Raw genomic sequence first — 17900 nt, 5'->3', positions numbered from 1 at the left:
AATGTAAGGACACCTTGCTACCCTGTAATATAAAGTAAATAATAAAAATATGGTAGATAACACTCACACTTCATGTTTTAAACAGTAGCATACCTAATATGTAAAAAGTAAATTGTTCTCTTGTCACTTAATCTCAAATCTCTGTTGTGGAGATAAGGTCTGCAAAGTTGATATTACTTTTAATAAATAGAAGAACTTACTACTCACAAAGTCTCCACTGGGAGAGGCAGTCTGTAGGTTGACAGAATTTAAAAAATTAACCAAAAAATTGCCAGTCTGGCAGAAGGTCAGGCCACAATGAGACCACACAGGTGTTTATATCATTTCTAATTTGAAGTTCAGGACATCCTTTGTGGATGTATGCATTACTATGACCCTCAAGTGTCTTAGCTAATAGTCTTTTACTTACTAAGACTCCTGGGCATGCTGTGTGTCATTTAGATTGAAATTTAGATTGAAATTTCTACAGGACAGACGTGGTTTATCCCTGGGAACCATTCGGTATGTCTAGTGCATTACTTATATTAAAATAATGTAAGAGAGAAAAGAGTTGTGCACTTTAGGAAGAGTATATGTCTTACGGTCTCTCCTTGCCTCCTGTAACAATGAGTCCATCCCGAAGAGTTGTGTACATTGTAAACACTGGCCCTGTGTGAGCCTTTGCCACAAGTCTAATCAGAAAATGATCCTTCCAGACGTAGACATCTCCATTTATGGCACCAGTAAATGTAAGGTTATTCTGCAACAAATAGCAATGATCTTTGATATAATAAATATCTCAGCATTTTTGATCAGCTTGAATTAAAATTATTTTAGCTACTGGACTTCCTGAGAAAATTCAACTGTAATCAATGTAGGAACCATATGCACTGAGAAGAATGAGTTTAATGACTGCACTCTAATGGTGTTTCTTTGAGATGATTAATATGGAACACAATATTAAGCACTTTTTGACAACAAAGTCACTTGTTTGGGCACCAGCATGAGGATTTGCGCCACAGAATGCCTGATCATGGAAGCCTAAATGTATACACTTACATTTCACACATTAGTACCATAGTCCAGGGGGTGGATGGTTAGGAGAAAGGATTATTTTTTTTTTGAATTGGTGATTTCTGTAATTTATGCTTAATTTTTGTGAAGGTAATTTCTATGGAATTTCTGGATGAAGCAGAAGCTATTTCAGAGCATGGTAGCATAGTAACACTGCTTTTTCACTGTTAATATGCATTGTTTTCCGTAACTACGAAATCAAGACCATAGAATTGCGGTTCCTTACTGAACATTTGCGATCACTAGTATATGTCATACCAAACACTGTCAACAGGGAAAAAAAAGGTTGCAGAGCCTATACACAAAATTACAATACAATGCACTGTCATTAATAAAAAATGTTCTCTGACAGAGAAACCCAACCTGGTTTAGAAAACTTACATGAAGATCTAAAGGTGTACAAGTATCACGTTAGAAGTTTAAGTATTAAGCAAGAACTCCCATGGTTTTGCACTGGATTTCAACAAAAGGAAATTGACACTTGCAGTTTTAATAAAAAGGTATTATAAAATTTTGTAGCAAGTAATTTGAACTCACTGCTCCGAAGGCAACAGAAAGCATGGTTTGCATTTTCGCATCTTCCATGGAACCAATGACTCCTTTCTTATAAAGCAAAGCACTGCCAGCTAATGTCCAGAACTTCATGTGTTTTACCCCAACAGACACAAACTGAGTGTCTGAATCTGGGCGGAACTCTACAACGAATATCCTCTCCAGGTGTCCTCCCCTGCTAGCAACTTTAGCCCCTGTTTTAATTAGGAAAGGATAAAAATAGTTAATTTTATCTGCAAAATTAAGATCTGATATGATTTTATAAAACAAATTGACCTGGTATTGGATTAGAAAACTGTTTCAGATGCTGCAAGCTAAGCAAATCCCAACATTATTGTGTATCAAACATCTTAATTCATGCAATGTGCTTGATCCCTGGTTATTCCATTACATTTGACAGTTTTAGGATCATAATAGCATGACTCGTCTCCTTGGTCACTGAAATAACAACACAGAAATTCTGAGTATCATCAGTAAGTTGCCATCTGGTGAAACACACAGGGAAGCTGACACTCAAGAATTAGTGTCTCTGACTCTTTGAAAACACCAAGGCACCTGCACGTTGGCTACATCAGGCCAACAGCCACTAGTAGCGCACTTTCAGAGATCTGGGCGCAAAGTCCATATGCACGAATTAAATCCAGATTTTCTGCTCCCAGAAAAAGCAGGCCAAAAAGATGAGCATTGCTACCGCTACTCTTAAAGAACCTTTAAGGCACAGTAGGACTACTGCATTTCCTGAGAAACCTGCTCTGTTCAGGGACATTGGACATTCTTTAAGAACATCTTTTTGATATAACCACTCATAGCAATTAGGAAAATGTAACGCCTGCTCCTGAAGTGGAGGAGACAGGCAGTAAGCACAGGTATGTGCAGGGATAACTAAAAATCTGTGGAATTTTTGAAGTAAAGCAGGGAAACATCTGGTGAGTTGAAACCCTCCTCTTCTGCCCTCCAGAATTTTCAAAGGTGATAATTCTTTTCTGGAAATGACTTTCCAAAGGCCTAACTACTGCATACAATTTCAAGTTCAAGCAGTTTCAGAAGAAAAAGAAAATACTTCCCTTAATTTTACAGAATTTTATATTAAACGTTCTTTCCTTAACTTACTTCTATTCATAATAGAAATTTAAAACTTATTTTCGTGTTAATATTTTCTAGCACATTGTTATCTCATTTCATTGAGTTTTTAACTTTTAGGGAGCCATGACACTTGGAGTAAGAACACCAGTGCCAAGGGCTTGAAAGGAAAACCAAATAATTGTACTCAGATCTGCTAGACTGAAGGAATGTGTTTTCAAGAGTTACCTTCTTGCCACCTCCATACTGTGATAGTATGTTCTGGATCAACTCCCACTGAAACCAGAAGTTTGCCAGTTGCACTGAAGTTGACATAGTTGACCCCTTTGGTATGGAAGCAACGTAGCATTGAAATTGTTTGTTTACTCATAGCATCCCATATATGAATTGTGGGAGTTGTACCTAAATGTAAAAAGATGTATTAAAAGAGAATTAATTCAGTATGTCAGAAGCTTCAATGCAAAATACACATTTTTTCAAGAACATTTAACCTAAACAGACACTTATTATTATTTAAGATTAACACTACTCAAAAAAATCATAAGAGCTTGCAAAAAACACAGGGGGAAATTATTGTATTTCATGAAGACAAACTCTAAAAGAACAACATAACATTTATGAAGAATATCATGCAAAAGAAATTGTAGATGTTTCACTTGTATCCGCGATTCACACAGATACAATGAGGTAACATGAGACTTTTACATAACTCTGCTGACCAAGATTCACAAACAAATCAGCCTTACCTGTAAATTCTGTCATATCACCTGCATTGTGAGAGCAATGGCAAATGAGGAAGCACCAAGGGAAAACAATAGGTGAAATAAGTCATGTTTCTAATGCTGAAGTGCCAGCATCAGCACCAGAAGGAAAAAAAAAATTAAAAAATTGAAAATGGATATGGATTAAATCAACAAAACAAATAAGCAGGAATACTGTTGAACTTTTTTGGGCATATTGTCTTTTATACACAAATATAGCAACAATATTTAGTACTTTTCATTTTAAAATTGGCATTTAAAAGAAATGTTAAAGGCATGCAGGTTTTTTTTAAAAAATTTACTAACTTTAAAACTAAAACGAATCTACAGTTATACAGGATATCAACCAAAATCAGAAACACTGATTTCATGGGCTCTTACTGACAGAAAAAGGGGCTTTAACAGACATCTGTTCTACATCACAGAAATCAGTATTTTGAACCACAGCTCTGACTGTATGTCTTGATTTTTGTGTTTACTCGACAATCAAATTAAAAGTAACAGCACTCAGTACAGGTGGCCAAAGATGGTTTGTCAAGGTGTTCATCTACTACCATTTTTCTGTCTCACTGTTAAATTACTTACTACAGAAGTTATGGACTTGAGCATCCTTCCAGAGTAAAATGATTTAAAATGACTCCATTATTTTTCATTAAATTAATTATCCTATTTGGGATAAATGATCCTGCATTTTTCTGTAGAGTGTTTTCTCCTGGAAAAGGACTAATGGTTTTAGGATCAGCCCTTACTTGTGTCATAAATTCTGCAGAGATTTCACTCTAATTCTTTCATTTTCTGTATAGCTTTTGTACTTCTGCACAGGAAATGTTCATTATTGTATTTTCACAGCTAAGCATTTTACTGCTAAACAGTGCCATGGATACAAGAAGGAAAGAGGGAATTCTGGAAATCTTATGATTATAGATTAATGAGTTGATTTAGCACAGTTTATAAAAACTTGCTTTCTGAAATAGCATTATATTACAGTTAACTCTAAAATCCACTGACTCACAATCAGAGATGAAACTACTACAGGTAGACTCAAATCATAAGAAAATCCTGAGGCTTTATTATCTCTTTAAAATCAAATTTAAAAAAATGATGACAGTAACAGTGGCAAGTCCTAGTAAAATTCCTACACAGAAAAGCCCAAAATAAATCAGTGCCCCTGATAATTCTTGAGTAAAACTTTGTTATATGGAGAGTCACCTACCGATCTGGCTGGTTGCCACAATATTTTTATACTTTGGGTGCTGATTCACAGTTAGGCAGAGAATGTCATCAGTATGCTCCAGGTAGAAACTCTGACTACCTAATAAAATTCAAACATGGTTTTATTCATGACAGTATCAAAGAAAGAACCACAACTGAAGCCAAGAACATTTAAGCAGCTTGATGCTACACGCATGCTGTGCTCTCTAAGGGATATTTGGATGGAGAGCAATAAGTATGTTGAGAGCTGCTTTGCTTTCATTCCCAGGCACCATTACCAAACGCACTATGAATGTAATCACTAACACATACATATAAAAGCAGTATTTAGTAAACTAGCTACATCCGGGAAACCAGGACTCAGTCCAAGAATCATCCCGTAGCCACGTAACTGCAAGAAAAAAACAAAACTGGCAAACACACAGACCAGGTTTCCTGCTTAATTGAAGTAGTCAATGGGAAGCAAAGAGGAGAGCACAGCCCTGGGAAGTTTATGCTCTGCACTGTTCTCCCAAGGGGAATGGCCCAGAAAGAAAAGCAGGGACCATGCTTCCCAGCTCTATTGGTCAGAGACTGCGTTAGGGCAAGAGTCCCCCAGGGTCAGCAGATGTGACAGCTTTTCTGCCTCTGCCTCTCCTCGGCAGCAGAGCCGCTGAGTGTGCTGCTGTCACCATTTGGTTCACTGTTGCACCAAGAGGGAAGAGAATAAAGTCAGAACTACTGGCTTTGTTTCTTAAGATATATGGAGAATATGCAGTTGTTGGTGCTACAACTCAGAGCTAGCTGTGTAGCTGTGGTTTTTTTGTTTGTTTGTTTTCCCATTACCCAAAAAGTCAGGGAATATTTCTACTCCTTCCAAAGAGCAGTTTACTCACATTGCATTGCATCAAAATGTATTCTTCCCTGGAGTATGCCTTTGCTAACATAACTTAGAATGAAACAGTGGATTTTATTGCTCCTAAAATTTTAAGGATGCTCAACATTTCATATCTCAGGCGCTCCCCTCTGAGAAAGCAATTCCTATGTCTTCAGTGTGGATCTTAGCAAGGCCTAACTGCAGAAGTAAGACAGTTTTTCCTCACGCTTCCGAACAGAATCTCATACCTCCTGAAAGGAATAGGACAGCTCTACAGGATGACCTCAATAGCAGAACTTGTCAGATGAAGAAATAGCCATTGAAATTACTTTGCATTATTTATCCAGATGCAGAATGTGAAAAACTTGCGGGAATGTTAAAAAACTATGACTTTCATACAGAAATCTTTCATTTTTACAGTATTTTTTGTCTCAAAGTACTGTTTCAAGTTGAATTACCAGTAGAAAGATTTTGAACTATGCCTGCTGCAGCTGTGTGGAAAATAATATCAGCACCATCATTTAGGTAATGAAGGTTGTTGCGACAATCAAATCCTCTGTATCCAAAAACATGGTCTAAAGCCAGCTCCTAGTCAAATAAAACAGAAAGAAAGAATAAGAATGAAATAGAAGAATAAACAAAGAGGTTAGAGAGTTTGAATCATGTAAGTGAAGTCCGGAAGTCATTGCACAAGACACAAGTATCTTGTAAAAGCAACAACAACAACAAAAAAACACAATTATCTATCCCTGATAAATATATGTGACTTTAAAACGGGTCCAATTTTATTAACCTTTGCATCATAGTTTCACATCTATATAGAACATCTGCTATTTACAAACATCTTTACTTCTAATTGAAGTCTTCAAAATAGACCAAATTCTGACATTAAAGTCCTTATGAGAAGCAAAGGCAGGCTATAAGCAACTCCATAACTAAAACATCAATCAGAGGTGTCTCAGACATTACATCTTACAATGAGCATTGTCAAGGAAATTTCGTACAGAAAAACACTGCTGGTCAATGGATTGTTGTTAGATTTGCTGTTATAGCAAATGGATCTTAATGGATCTGTCCCAGACACAATTACAGCTTACTTTGAACAATGTGAATGACAGTGACAGACCGAGCAATCGTAAATTGTTCACATAGTCCAGAGAATATTCCTTGTTCAGCATATTTCATGGACATTCCAAATAGCTGGGGGGAGTGGAGGAGAGGGCCTACAGTTTGAGGAAAACGGTATGTCCCCAGATAAATAAGCAAAGTTCAAAATTCAAAATCACGCAATTTTTGTAATTCAAAATAATGCACATGATTTTGTATGTGCAAAAGTGCCATTTCTGACTGGATTTCCATTGGGGTTATTTAGTGAGTGTGGGTTCTGCTGTGGATGAACATACACCTTAGCTGTACCTGTCCTTCAATATAATACACAAATTTTGGGTGTGGAAAGATCTGTTGTTACAGGTAAACTTCAATACCCTGAATCCAAGCTTTTTTTCTGCCAGAGGTTGCTGGCTATCATGTCTTCTGGTGTTTGCTGTCAGTGCTGAGAACACTACTTAGAAGTTTCTTTCCCTTTTCTTCTGCCTATAAACAACTTCAGCTGTGCTCAAAATAGGGATGAATTTCACCCAGCGCATATTACTTCTAAAGCAAATTAATAAATACTAAGTCTGACCTCAACCAGTTTCTTTTTTTTGTTGATATTGTTCTTTTGCAGTTTTTCAGGTTGAGGAGCAGCTCTGCTAACTGGCGGCCTGAAACAAACACATGTAAAAAAGAAGACAATCAGTATGTTTGAAAGCAAAACTAATCCTGTAAAACCATAGTATATGTTTTACAAGTGAACAAGAAATGGCCAATTGCAACTACATGTTTAATGCCTAGATTTTAGAGTTTCATAATAAACAAACAAAAATCATATGCATTTTGATAGACGGAGCAGAAATAACATTCATGTAGATTTTGTGGATGAGTGGCAGAACAGACCACCTTACACCAATTTTTATTTTTAAATTCTGGTTTAAATAAATAAAATAAATGGTTTAAAATAAATTCTGGTTTAAATAAATGGTTTAAATCCATAGGAAAGTCCCGGAATACCAACAGATAGTAAATTGTTGCTTTCAGAAACACTCTAAAAGACTTTCCACATCTGAAGTTAACCTTCCTCCAACCTTGCTTCTTCTGAGAAATCCCATCACAAAACCTTGACTTGACATTATTAAAATCTTCCCAAAATCACATTAAAGATACAAGTATTACATTTTAGTCTGTGTAAGTCACTTATCAGTGTGAATTTTAAAAAGTCTAAGGCCAGCGAAGCATCTTTATATAATTACAGTTGCTGAAAGTAACTAAAAATACAACACAGACTGAAAAAAAATTGTGCAAACAACATCTGTTACAACATCAGATAACACCTACTGCCATGAAATGTACTAACTGGAAGGCAACAGGCTACAGTTAACAGAGAAATGATTATATGGGAGGCAGCAAAGGGTGTATTTGACTTGATCCTTCCAAGAAAAAAAGAAGAGGCACAAACCTAACAGGAGTAGAGGGTGCTCAGCCTCTAGAAGTTCATGACCTAACAAAACCAAATCCTGCTGCACTGACTCCAGTCTGGATGACTATTACGCTAATTTGAGCATAATCATTACCCTTTTCTGGTAATAGAAATTCAGGAGGCTAAATTCTAACCCTGTCAACAACAGAACAGACCCATAAAAATTGTATTGGATTATCAGAGAATTTAGCCCATATAATTTTAGCCTAGATTTTTCATCATGTTTGATCAACTGTTAGTCAGAAGATGGATCTTGCTAGAAGGTTGGAATAGAAGTGGTGATAGCAAAAGAATAAAAACAGGTATTATGATTAAATGCTTGCTTCAAAACATCACTTGATGGCTGCTGTTATTAATATGAAAAGCAACACTGCATGCCTTTAAACTCCAATTGCAGATTCTGGAGACAGGATTAAACAGGGTTCTGTAAGTAAAAACAAAACAAAACAAAACACCTGGCCTCAATTTATTTAATTGAGGCTTGAATCTGGAAAGTATTTTTGCAGTTTAAGATTTCAAAAATGAATGAACTTGATACACATCATAGATGCTGTGAAATTTTGATTTTTCTTGTCCTTACACTGTAACTACCACTAATTCTTTTTTTTTATTTTGCAAAAGTCATTTCAGAAGAGTGAAATACCTTTTGCTTAGCGGGAACTGATTTTTCTAGAATTGTGTTTTTATGAAAGCTATTAAAGACAACATTTGACAAAATGCATAGCTAGAACACATTGCTACACAATTAGAATACTTATTGCAGAAATAGGTAGCATGAAAATCTGAGCTCCAAAAAAGACACAACAGAACTGAAAGTAAACAGACCAACCCACTTCTCAAGCAAACAAACTCACTAAGTACTAGCAAAGTACATTATTAGATCTTTTGACAGTAAAAGAGTAAAAGAGTTAGTTACCTTGATCCCCTTGTAAGCAGCAAACAAAGTCAAGTAAGAAACTTAATACAGTTTAGGTGTACTTCTGACCACTTTACTCATGCACAAGCATTTTTAGAGTTGATCAGTCATTCCCATGTGGCACAAAACATGCTATTCAAGCATGCCAGCAAAAACTAAAACAGAAATTAAAGAGTGCACCAGTCTACAAATTCAGAAACATCATCCCCTGGCATTACGGGGTGCATTCTTAACTCAAGATCCTACAGGACAGGGAGGGGAAAAAAAGGAAGCTACATAAATGCTTCCTGCACACTTTATGCTGAAGGAGAATGTGATTCCGTGTGTTTCTTTATTTTCAGGTGCCTAACAGGAATGGCAACTGGTAGAACATAACATTCTTATAAGCACTGTTAAAAGAGTTTCACACAATGGATGCTTGTTTTCTATCCTAGTTCAGCTTGCAATTTAGCCTGATAATTGTTCTCTGTTAGGCCAACTTATGTACAGGGACAGCTTGTACTTTTTGTTCACAGGGAAACAAGTACCTTTATTTTCTCTGGAAGTGGTCAATCAAGTCGTGTTACATAACCATCAACGGTAATTGGACCAAATAGCAGTGCAATCACCAGTAGAGAAGGGGTAGAAGAAGTTATTATAAAACTCAATTCTCTTGCAAAATAAAAACACTATGTGATGCTAGAACAGAAAAAGCACTTTCAACCCAGATTTACTAAGGCCTTTGAATCATCACTTATAAAAATAATAAATTCTTTTCCTGTACGCCTCCTGCTCTTTTTTCTGTTTTAGTGTAATCTTAAAATGGATCATTTTCACATTTCTTTACCTTGACATATCTGTTGAAGTTTATGACAAGAGCAAGCCAAAAATTTTTTATGAAAGCAAGAGAACACTACCACTATGACATGACTAATAATCAGTAGATAGTAAACATGAGATTTAATTTGGAAACATACACATACACACACATACTTTTATATACGTATCTATTCACAGTACACAAACACAAATGTTGTGTGCATTCATATATACATACACATGTATACATACACACATATGCATTCATTGACTTATCATCATCTTAATTAAAGAAACATAAAGCAGCATCAATTTGACTTTTGTTTTTAACAAGTCTATAACTAGACCTAATTTATTTTGATAAATAGGATGGCAGTGTCAAGACAAGAAATTTTCACTATAGGACATTGCATATATTTACCCTTTGTGGCCTACACAATCTGCATTGTACATTCACAGCAATCTGTGCTTTTTCTGTGCTGTGTGTTGTTAGTACTTACTTGACAATTCCCTGCCTCCAAAGGAAAGCAAGTTAAAACATAATACAAGTATTAACGGTTTCTTTCCAGTAATGTAAAATAAACATGCTTATGTTATGTTATGGGATGAATGAGTTCCAGGAAAGATAAGACAGTCAGACATTAGAGGGGTTTCAGTCCCTAAGATACTGTGAATACAGCAAATAAAATTTCTGTTACTGATGATTACCTTGATTATATGCTTACACAATTATGCATGGTTATAAATCGGTGAGCTGCCTCCAGATTTAAACTGACCAAATCTCACCCACTCTCTTTACAGGTCTTAATGCAGAAAGGTAAAAAGGTGCAAGTGACAACTCACTTGCTCTCACCTGACAAGTAAGGCTATCTGAAGTGATCAAGACCAGTGAGTAGAAAGAGGAGCCTAAATCCTGAGTGGGATGTATAGGCAGCACTAGGACAGAGAACAACAGTTGGATGTACCAAAAGCTGGGCAGGGGACAGGGAACAGGCTTTTAGAAGAGTGGGGCACCTTGAGGAAGGTGCAGTCTTCGAGAATAGGATGTCAAAGCACACAAAAAAAGTTAGATGCATTTAGATAGAAAATATAGGAGAAAAAAAGCTGAACAAAGAAATTGTTACGATAAATTCCATGGGATAGGGATAACCAACACATGTTTTTACAGCACATGGGGTAACTGCTCTCTGAAGAGAGATGTCTCCTGCATCTGTAGCAAGTTGGAAAGAAAACAAATATTCCCTTCTGAGGCCAATGGGAACAGAATTGAACCTTCAGAAACAATGCTGCATGAAAGCAACAAAAACTGAGGTTTGGAGAAGCGACAGATGAACAAAAATGCCCTGACACTGAGAAGGTGACAGGCAGGGCCCAGCAGGACTGGGCAGAGGAAAAGCGTAAGAAAGTCCAACTAGGAGGCTAAGGCATGCATTTAGCTGGCTGCTAACTGGAGAGGGAACACATCTGGATGCTAGACAAAAATAAAAATGAACAAGGACTACTCCCAGGAAGAGAAAGCAAAGGTTAAAGTGAGGTAAGATGATCTACTAGTACATTTGCTTGGATGAGAGAATTAACAACCTGAGATTCAAAAAAACAAACTTCATTTCAGAAAAAAAAAAACCTGCAAAAGAGCTTTGGAAAGCACATTTCCACCAGCTGACAGGAAGGGGCCTCCCAAGAGCTCTACAACTGCTGCAAAACTCCTAGCTTTAAGGAGAGATTCTGTGAATTCTAAACCTTTGGATTTTCCCATCTCAACATACACAGTAGTTTTATATACAACTTTTCCTGCTTCTGCTTTCCTTTACATTTTGTAGATATCATGAGAAAACAAAAAAGAACAGTATTCAACATGAAGGTACCCTACTTTTTAATACAGTAAATCAAAACAAAACTGAAAAACAAAATCAAAACAAAACTAGAGGGAAATATCAATTGCAATCTGAAGTATTTTTAAAAGCATAGCACTGAAAAAGCCTTAGCATGGTTGTATTTATCATTTCACATGTATGCTGATGCACTCTTTAAAAAAAAAAAAAAGGGTATTGCAGAACGCATGGTGGTGATAGCCATTTTTAAGTTTTTGTAAGGGAAGCTAGTCACTGCATTCACGTGTTATTCTAGTCTCCAAATGTGAAACAAGCAGAAAAGCAGATTAATAAGTACAATCAGTTCTGAATGAAATCTGAATGCCTTTATTTTTGAACAAGTTCATTGTTCTAAACATCTTGTAAAGTTGTTATTTTAATAACTATTGCAGATAGTCTGGCTCTAGTGCTCAGAGATGTGTCATACACAATACACCGCATAGACAGGACTATCTGGAAGATCCTTCAGCGACCTGTTCACCTGTTTGCCAAATTGAGCTTCAAGGAACACTCTGTAACATACTTTAGGCAAAATCTAATCTTCTGTCTTTGAGCTAAAAAGTTTAGAGTACCTCATATCATGAGACTTCAGGAGATCTCTCTCCATATACTACCAAGGCCCCAGCACCAACCCAACTTTAGCATGTTCTGTGAAGTCTTTCTCTTTTCTCCAGCTTCCCTCAGGGTTTATGATCAAGTCTGAGCAGAAGTCTGTCCTATTTGTTTCATTTTTCTTTACATAAATTCTGACACATTTTGCAGCTGTGCTCACTGCGTAAGTATAAACATTCAACCAATAGCTTATGGAGAACTCTGGGGCTTGAGGCAGAATGTAACAGGTAGACACGTTAGCATCCTTCCCCTGTGTAACATAACATAAGCTGTATCAGAAACAACGCTTTTTCAATCCTTCCTGGAATACAACCCCCACAGCAAAAAGCCCTCAAAACGCCTGAATATTTCACATCCACCTCAGTGTGGAGAGCATTTCTCACATTCAGACAGAGAAATGTTGGGAACATGTGCACTGCAACAGTATTGGCATCCTGCAGTTCCACACTCACCAAGTGTCACACAAATGCAAAAGACATTTTGCCAGCTTTGTGCTGACCTGTGGGAGAAGCAAAATTGACTTCAAGTTCAATAGGTTAGCAGGAACTGTGAAAATATCAGTCACAATGTGCTCAAGCCTTGGGGACAACTGTGACAAAATCAGCATGCTGCCAAAAACATTTAGGATGCATTAACTTGACATAATGCTGTGAGAAAGTAAAAGTGAATACTCCAAAGGATGCTACTCAAACAGTGGACTTGTGCTGAAATAAGCCAAAAGTTATTTTCTCCACCCCGAAGATGTGTTTTTCCAGACACATTTTGCATCATTCCCACCTACACATAAATACTACACAGATTCACATTCAAAGCTTTTACACTGCACCCGCAAAAGTGTGCATGTAAAAGTGCATGAGCAAATTTTGTAACCATATGCCTAATATTTCACTTTATGGTACAAAGGTTTGTACCGCTTGGAGGCAACTTTGGAAGCTTACATAATTTGGCTCATGTTGTTGTAAAGAAATAAAACAATCAAAAGAATAATGTTTGAAGAGAAAAAATCCGAATTCTTATTTATTATCAGAACATATGGTTACAAATGATGCACAATAACACACTTCAGAACAAGCTCTGAGACAGGTAACTCACGGAAAGTGAGACAAGCCGTATGTTAAGAAAACAGAAAACTAGACAAACATGCTAATGTTGCTTTTTGTTTTCTACACATTCAACCTGCTTAAAAGGGTTTTCCGTCACCAGGTATGTTACAAGTTTTCAGTTTATGCACAGTCATGCAAATCAAACTAAACGAAAGCTGCAAACACAGGACATATGTTAGCTGTTAGTAGAATGCAAAATGCAAATATATCTTTGCCTTTTGTATTAGTAACATAAATACAATCTTTATGCCAGCTTGTTTTACTTCTTATTGTATAAATTCTTTGCCAGTTAATATGGTCCCAGTTAAAAAGTTAGTCCTTATCTGAAATAAAGCACAATTCCTACGTAACACACAGTATAGCTTACAATTGTCCTGGATTGTCTGAGACAGTCCCACCATTGACCAAGTGGTCCCGCGGTGTGGGAGCACTGCTCTTGGAGCTCCCACACCGTGAGACTGCTCCTGCAGCACCTCTCATTGGCACCCTGCTTCTGTATCATACAGGCAGAGCAAGGAAGAGGATGCCAATCAGAGGAGCAAAAAAGGAAGAGAAAAATAAGGGTGGGGGGATGATAGGAAGACAGACATGGAAAGGGAGAAGAAGAAAAACAAGAAGGTTGGGGAGAGGAGAGAGAAACAACAATCAATTAATTATCTTAACCAAACGCACAAACTAATACAACTGCAAGACATTTAAATACTGTTCCTCAGCCTCACCTCTCCTGTAACTGCTGACAGGGACAATAAACCTTGGGTCCCTCATGAAAATACCAGAGCACGGTTAATTTAAGATCCTGTAGATAAAATTTTTCACGCAACTTCTATGTTCCTCCAAGACATCTGCAGACTGATTATTATTTTCTTATATAAATAAATAAGACAGGACAAGTACATTTGATAAAGGACTCTCATTTTCTTTTCTAAGGCGGCACCTTAATATTATCCCCAAGTTTGTCATTTTTTGCCCTTTATAATAATGACATTTCTCCTCCCAGTTTGCTTTGGGGCCCAGCACTCTGGAGATCTAGAGAAGGCCAGTGTCATACTGATTTCATTTTTATTTTGCAGGATTGTGTTAAGCACAGAGTACATGCTAAGTAGTGAAAGGGGGAGCACAGCAGCTGCTCAAAGTCACAGTTATCTTGTATCAAGTATTACGTCAAATTTGTCCTCCTACCCTCCTCCCCATGACAGGGGAGAGCAGAGACAAGAACTGCTGGCTCCTCTCTTTTGACAAAAAGACAGTAGAGTAAGTCTTTGTATTAATTTACAGAGAGTCATTTGTAAATCATTGATTCCTTTCCAGAAGGCTGGTGGTGCGTTGTTGCAAACTTTTTCCTACACAACCCAGCACTGCCTGTGTCAGCTGTCAACCATATGCTTGCAGCTCGGCAGGTGACACAATACAGTTCTTTTGATCAAACTCGAGTTGTACAATGACTGTTATTTCTAGAGAGGCTAAGCACTTTGCGTTTTTCTGATATGCCATTCTTATTATGAAGTTACAGTCCTGCAAGCTTATCCTAGCAAATCCCAAAGTTAAAATTCCGTATTATAAAGATGAAAATGTAGCTACAATAAAGAGGAAAATAAAACAGCAATCTTGCACAAAAACGGTCTACTAGGTATCACATCACATTTGAAGCTTACTTGTGTCTATAAGCAGGGAATTAACTTGTAACAATTCACCTTCTAAATATTACTATTTAAAGAAAGAAACAGAGTGAACTTAAAGTCCTTGACCCCAAGAAGCAGCTCAAAGCTATAGTTCCAGCTACTCTCCTCTGGTTTTGGAGTTGGAGCTGGAAACTCTCTCGTTTTGCCTTTATTTTTTTTAATTTTCTTAAATTAAACTTACTTGTTTAATTTTGTGTTTCTATCCACCATACCTATGAACAACTCACAATTTTCCCTTCTTTCTCAGACACATAATGAAAACACAGCAAGGAGGACACTTCTTTCTGCATTATGCAATGAAGTAAACTGGCAGTTTTTGAGGTCTCGTGATTAACTCACTCCTAACTTAAATGGCCTTTCAGCTTGTAACATAATTTTCAAAATTTGCATAATGTTATCAATCTCAGAGCATGCAGTTACATTTATTTGCAGAGTATGCAAATCCCAACAGATGCACAACCCTTGGTTCATTTTGGGGTCTTCATACAGACATACGACACTATTACTAAGAAAGATTTAAGATTTGAGACTTGGAATATTTTCTCCAGACAACCTTCCCCCTCAAGACTACGAGGTTTTCCCACGTACCTGCCTGAAAGAGAATAGAAAACATCCTCTTGGTTCCCTTCTTCATATCTGAAGGGACTGGGAGAGGCTACTTCAGCAGTGCCTTTGCAGAATAAGTAAAGCTTTGCAAACTGGCTTCAGTATTACTTGTTGTCATCTCACTCAACCCAGTGCACAGAGATTTCAAGACTCCACATCCTGAAGACCTGCTGATTTAGAACTTTTCCTGGACTCTGACAACTGAGTACTTGTAGGCTTTTAATTTTGTCTGGCTCAATCAGCTGTCACTTTAGACCCTTGTAGGTACAAAGAAAAGACAGCCAACTCTTTTCGGGAAGCTTTTAGAACACGGTCAGACAAATCCTTCATTAGCTGCTGCATTCTTTTGTATTGTCAGAAAAGATGAAATCTGGCACAGCTATGAAACTTGCTTCATAATTCAACTGTCTTTGAGAGAATTCAGCTTCACCCTGAAGCACTCATAATTGGGACTGTCAAGATTCTGTATAAATTGCACACATATTAGTACAACAGTGGCCAAAAGCTGAAGTCTGACAATTGCAGTAGCCAACACATTAACCTCCTCCTTCTGCATCCAAAACCCAGCACCTTTCACAACTTGAAGTCTTATATCAGCACAACACCCTCAGCAACTGCAGTTTGCCTATGTTTCACAACAAAATTTCTGCTTCTAATTATTTGGTCATAAATTCTAGAAATGTATATGAATCAGATGAAGAAAGGTAAGCAAATGTATTTTTGCCTAACCAGCTACATATGAAAAGTATGGTATCTTTTGACAAACTTATCAGAACAGCAAATTCCAAATACTGATGATGACATTATGTTAAAGTAACTGAAACTGAAAGAGTACATAAAAAAAAACAGATGAAAAGAATAATTGTGACCCTTTAGGAGAATACATGGTAAGGACAGTAATGAGGGCTTTTTTCCAGCTATTTAAAAATGAAATACAAAACTGTTGATTATATAGCAACAGTACAAAGAAAAAAGATACAGAGAACATTTAAAGCTACCTTCTTGCTCTCTTCAGTTCAGAGCTTATGGGATTGATTATTTCTTCAAATAGGCTACAGTATTTTTGTGTACAATCATTACAAAAATCATTACAGAAATCAGAGGCAATCTCATTGCAGATGAGGTGTCTACCCATTTAATTAGGCCCACCAGCTATAAACAGAGTGGGCAGTGTGGAAACACTTGGTCATACTAGGGCAGCTTCCGGCCTCGGTGTTGCTTTGTCATTTTGGATACCATGAAGCACATTTTCTTTGCGTTATGGATTATCAGTGTGACAAACACAAGCCTGTTTCATTTGTCTCATCATGTGCTGCTTTACTATATGTTTTGTTAAGAAGACTGAAAAAGGCAAACTGCCTGTTCGTTTCAGGGTGTGCCTTCCTCCACAGCAATGAAGCATGTTCAGCTGAATCAGCTTAGGCAGTGTAGGACTGCGAAAGCGGACAGACTCAAAAGTTAGGAAGCCTGAAGTGTTTGTAACAGACTGAGCTACTCCTCTGAGAAGCAGGGTACTTGCCTGCATCAGATAGCAGGCCCACAGCCAGGTTTCAGAGCAGGAAAACTTTCTAAGGGCTGTGGTGATTTTTTGTCCTAATATGAAAAAAAAATGATGCTTATATTCATATTTTAGATAACTCACAAGTACAAAACAATTGTAAGCCTGGCTTAATCGGTTAATTTAACTCATTCTACATTTGCTTTTGCATCATCAAAGCAGAATAAAGCAGCTGGAAGGAACAAAGGTTTCTGGTGTAAAACATCTGGCCATCCTATCATTGGCACTTGTTATTTCATGTGTAATAACAATTTAGCAGTATTCTCCCCCCCCACCCCCCCAAAAAAAATTCCTTTTTAAACTCAATCTCAGAATATGAATAGATGTAGATAATTCAGTAGATAATATTCTTTTTTACAGAAAAAAAGAGAAGGAACAAAGACTATATGAGTAAATGAGAAAATGGAAAGAAATATTTTTAAAAGAAGGGAAAGAAATGGTTATGGACCAACATTTATTGAAAAAAAGCATTAAACGTCCTACTATATGTCTTCGTTAAAATGTAACAATGAAAAAAATAAAAGAGGGGGCAACATTTCTCATCTCATCTTCCAGACCCAACATTTGTTCTCATATTACTCAAACACTGAGTGCAAAATTATTAACTATTTTCTGTCCCAACATTAGACAAAAGCAAGGAAACTCATAACAGAAGAGAACATTAACCA

General features: G+C 37.0%; 1 protein-coding gene across 12 annotated transcripts in view; it reads right to left on the bottom strand.

Annotated features, from left to right (window-relative positions):
* The window catches only part of EML6 (EMAP like 6), a 135091-nt gene that overhangs the window by 8630 nt on the left and 108561 nt on the right, over nucleotides 1-17900 (bottom strand). For 10 of the 12 annotated variants that reach the window (XR_014582893.1, XM_083832334.1, XM_083832339.1 and 7 more), the window contains 7 exons: nucleotides 7199-7277; nucleotides 5973-6102; nucleotides 4660-4758; nucleotides 3432-3452; nucleotides 2914-3087; nucleotides 1591-1799; nucleotides 582-739 (listed from right to left, as the gene is read on the bottom strand). Coding sequence is in view for 11 of the 12 variants with exons in the window: in XM_083832334.1 (XP_083688460.1) it covers nucleotides 582-739; nucleotides 1591-1799; nucleotides 2914-3087; nucleotides 3432-3452; nucleotides 4660-4758; nucleotides 5973-6102; nucleotides 7199-7277 (870 nt within the window). In the remaining variant the exon portion in view is untranslated. The remainder of the gene's footprint in view (nucleotides 1-581; nucleotides 740-1590; nucleotides 1800-2913; nucleotides 3088-3431; nucleotides 3453-4659; nucleotides 4759-5972; nucleotides 6103-7198; nucleotides 7278-17900) is intronic. The other 2 variants (XM_083832338.1, XM_083832341.1) reach the window with 1 other exon arrangement.

The sequence above is a fragment of the Anser anser genome, assembly GCF_964211835.1.
Source record: "Anser anser genome assembly, chromosome: 3".
NCBI lineage: Eukaryota > Metazoa > Chordata > Aves > Anseriformes > Anatidae > Anser > Anser anser.
Note: the sequence above shows the minus strand (reverse complement) of the source record. Positions and strands in the feature narration are given on the sequence as shown.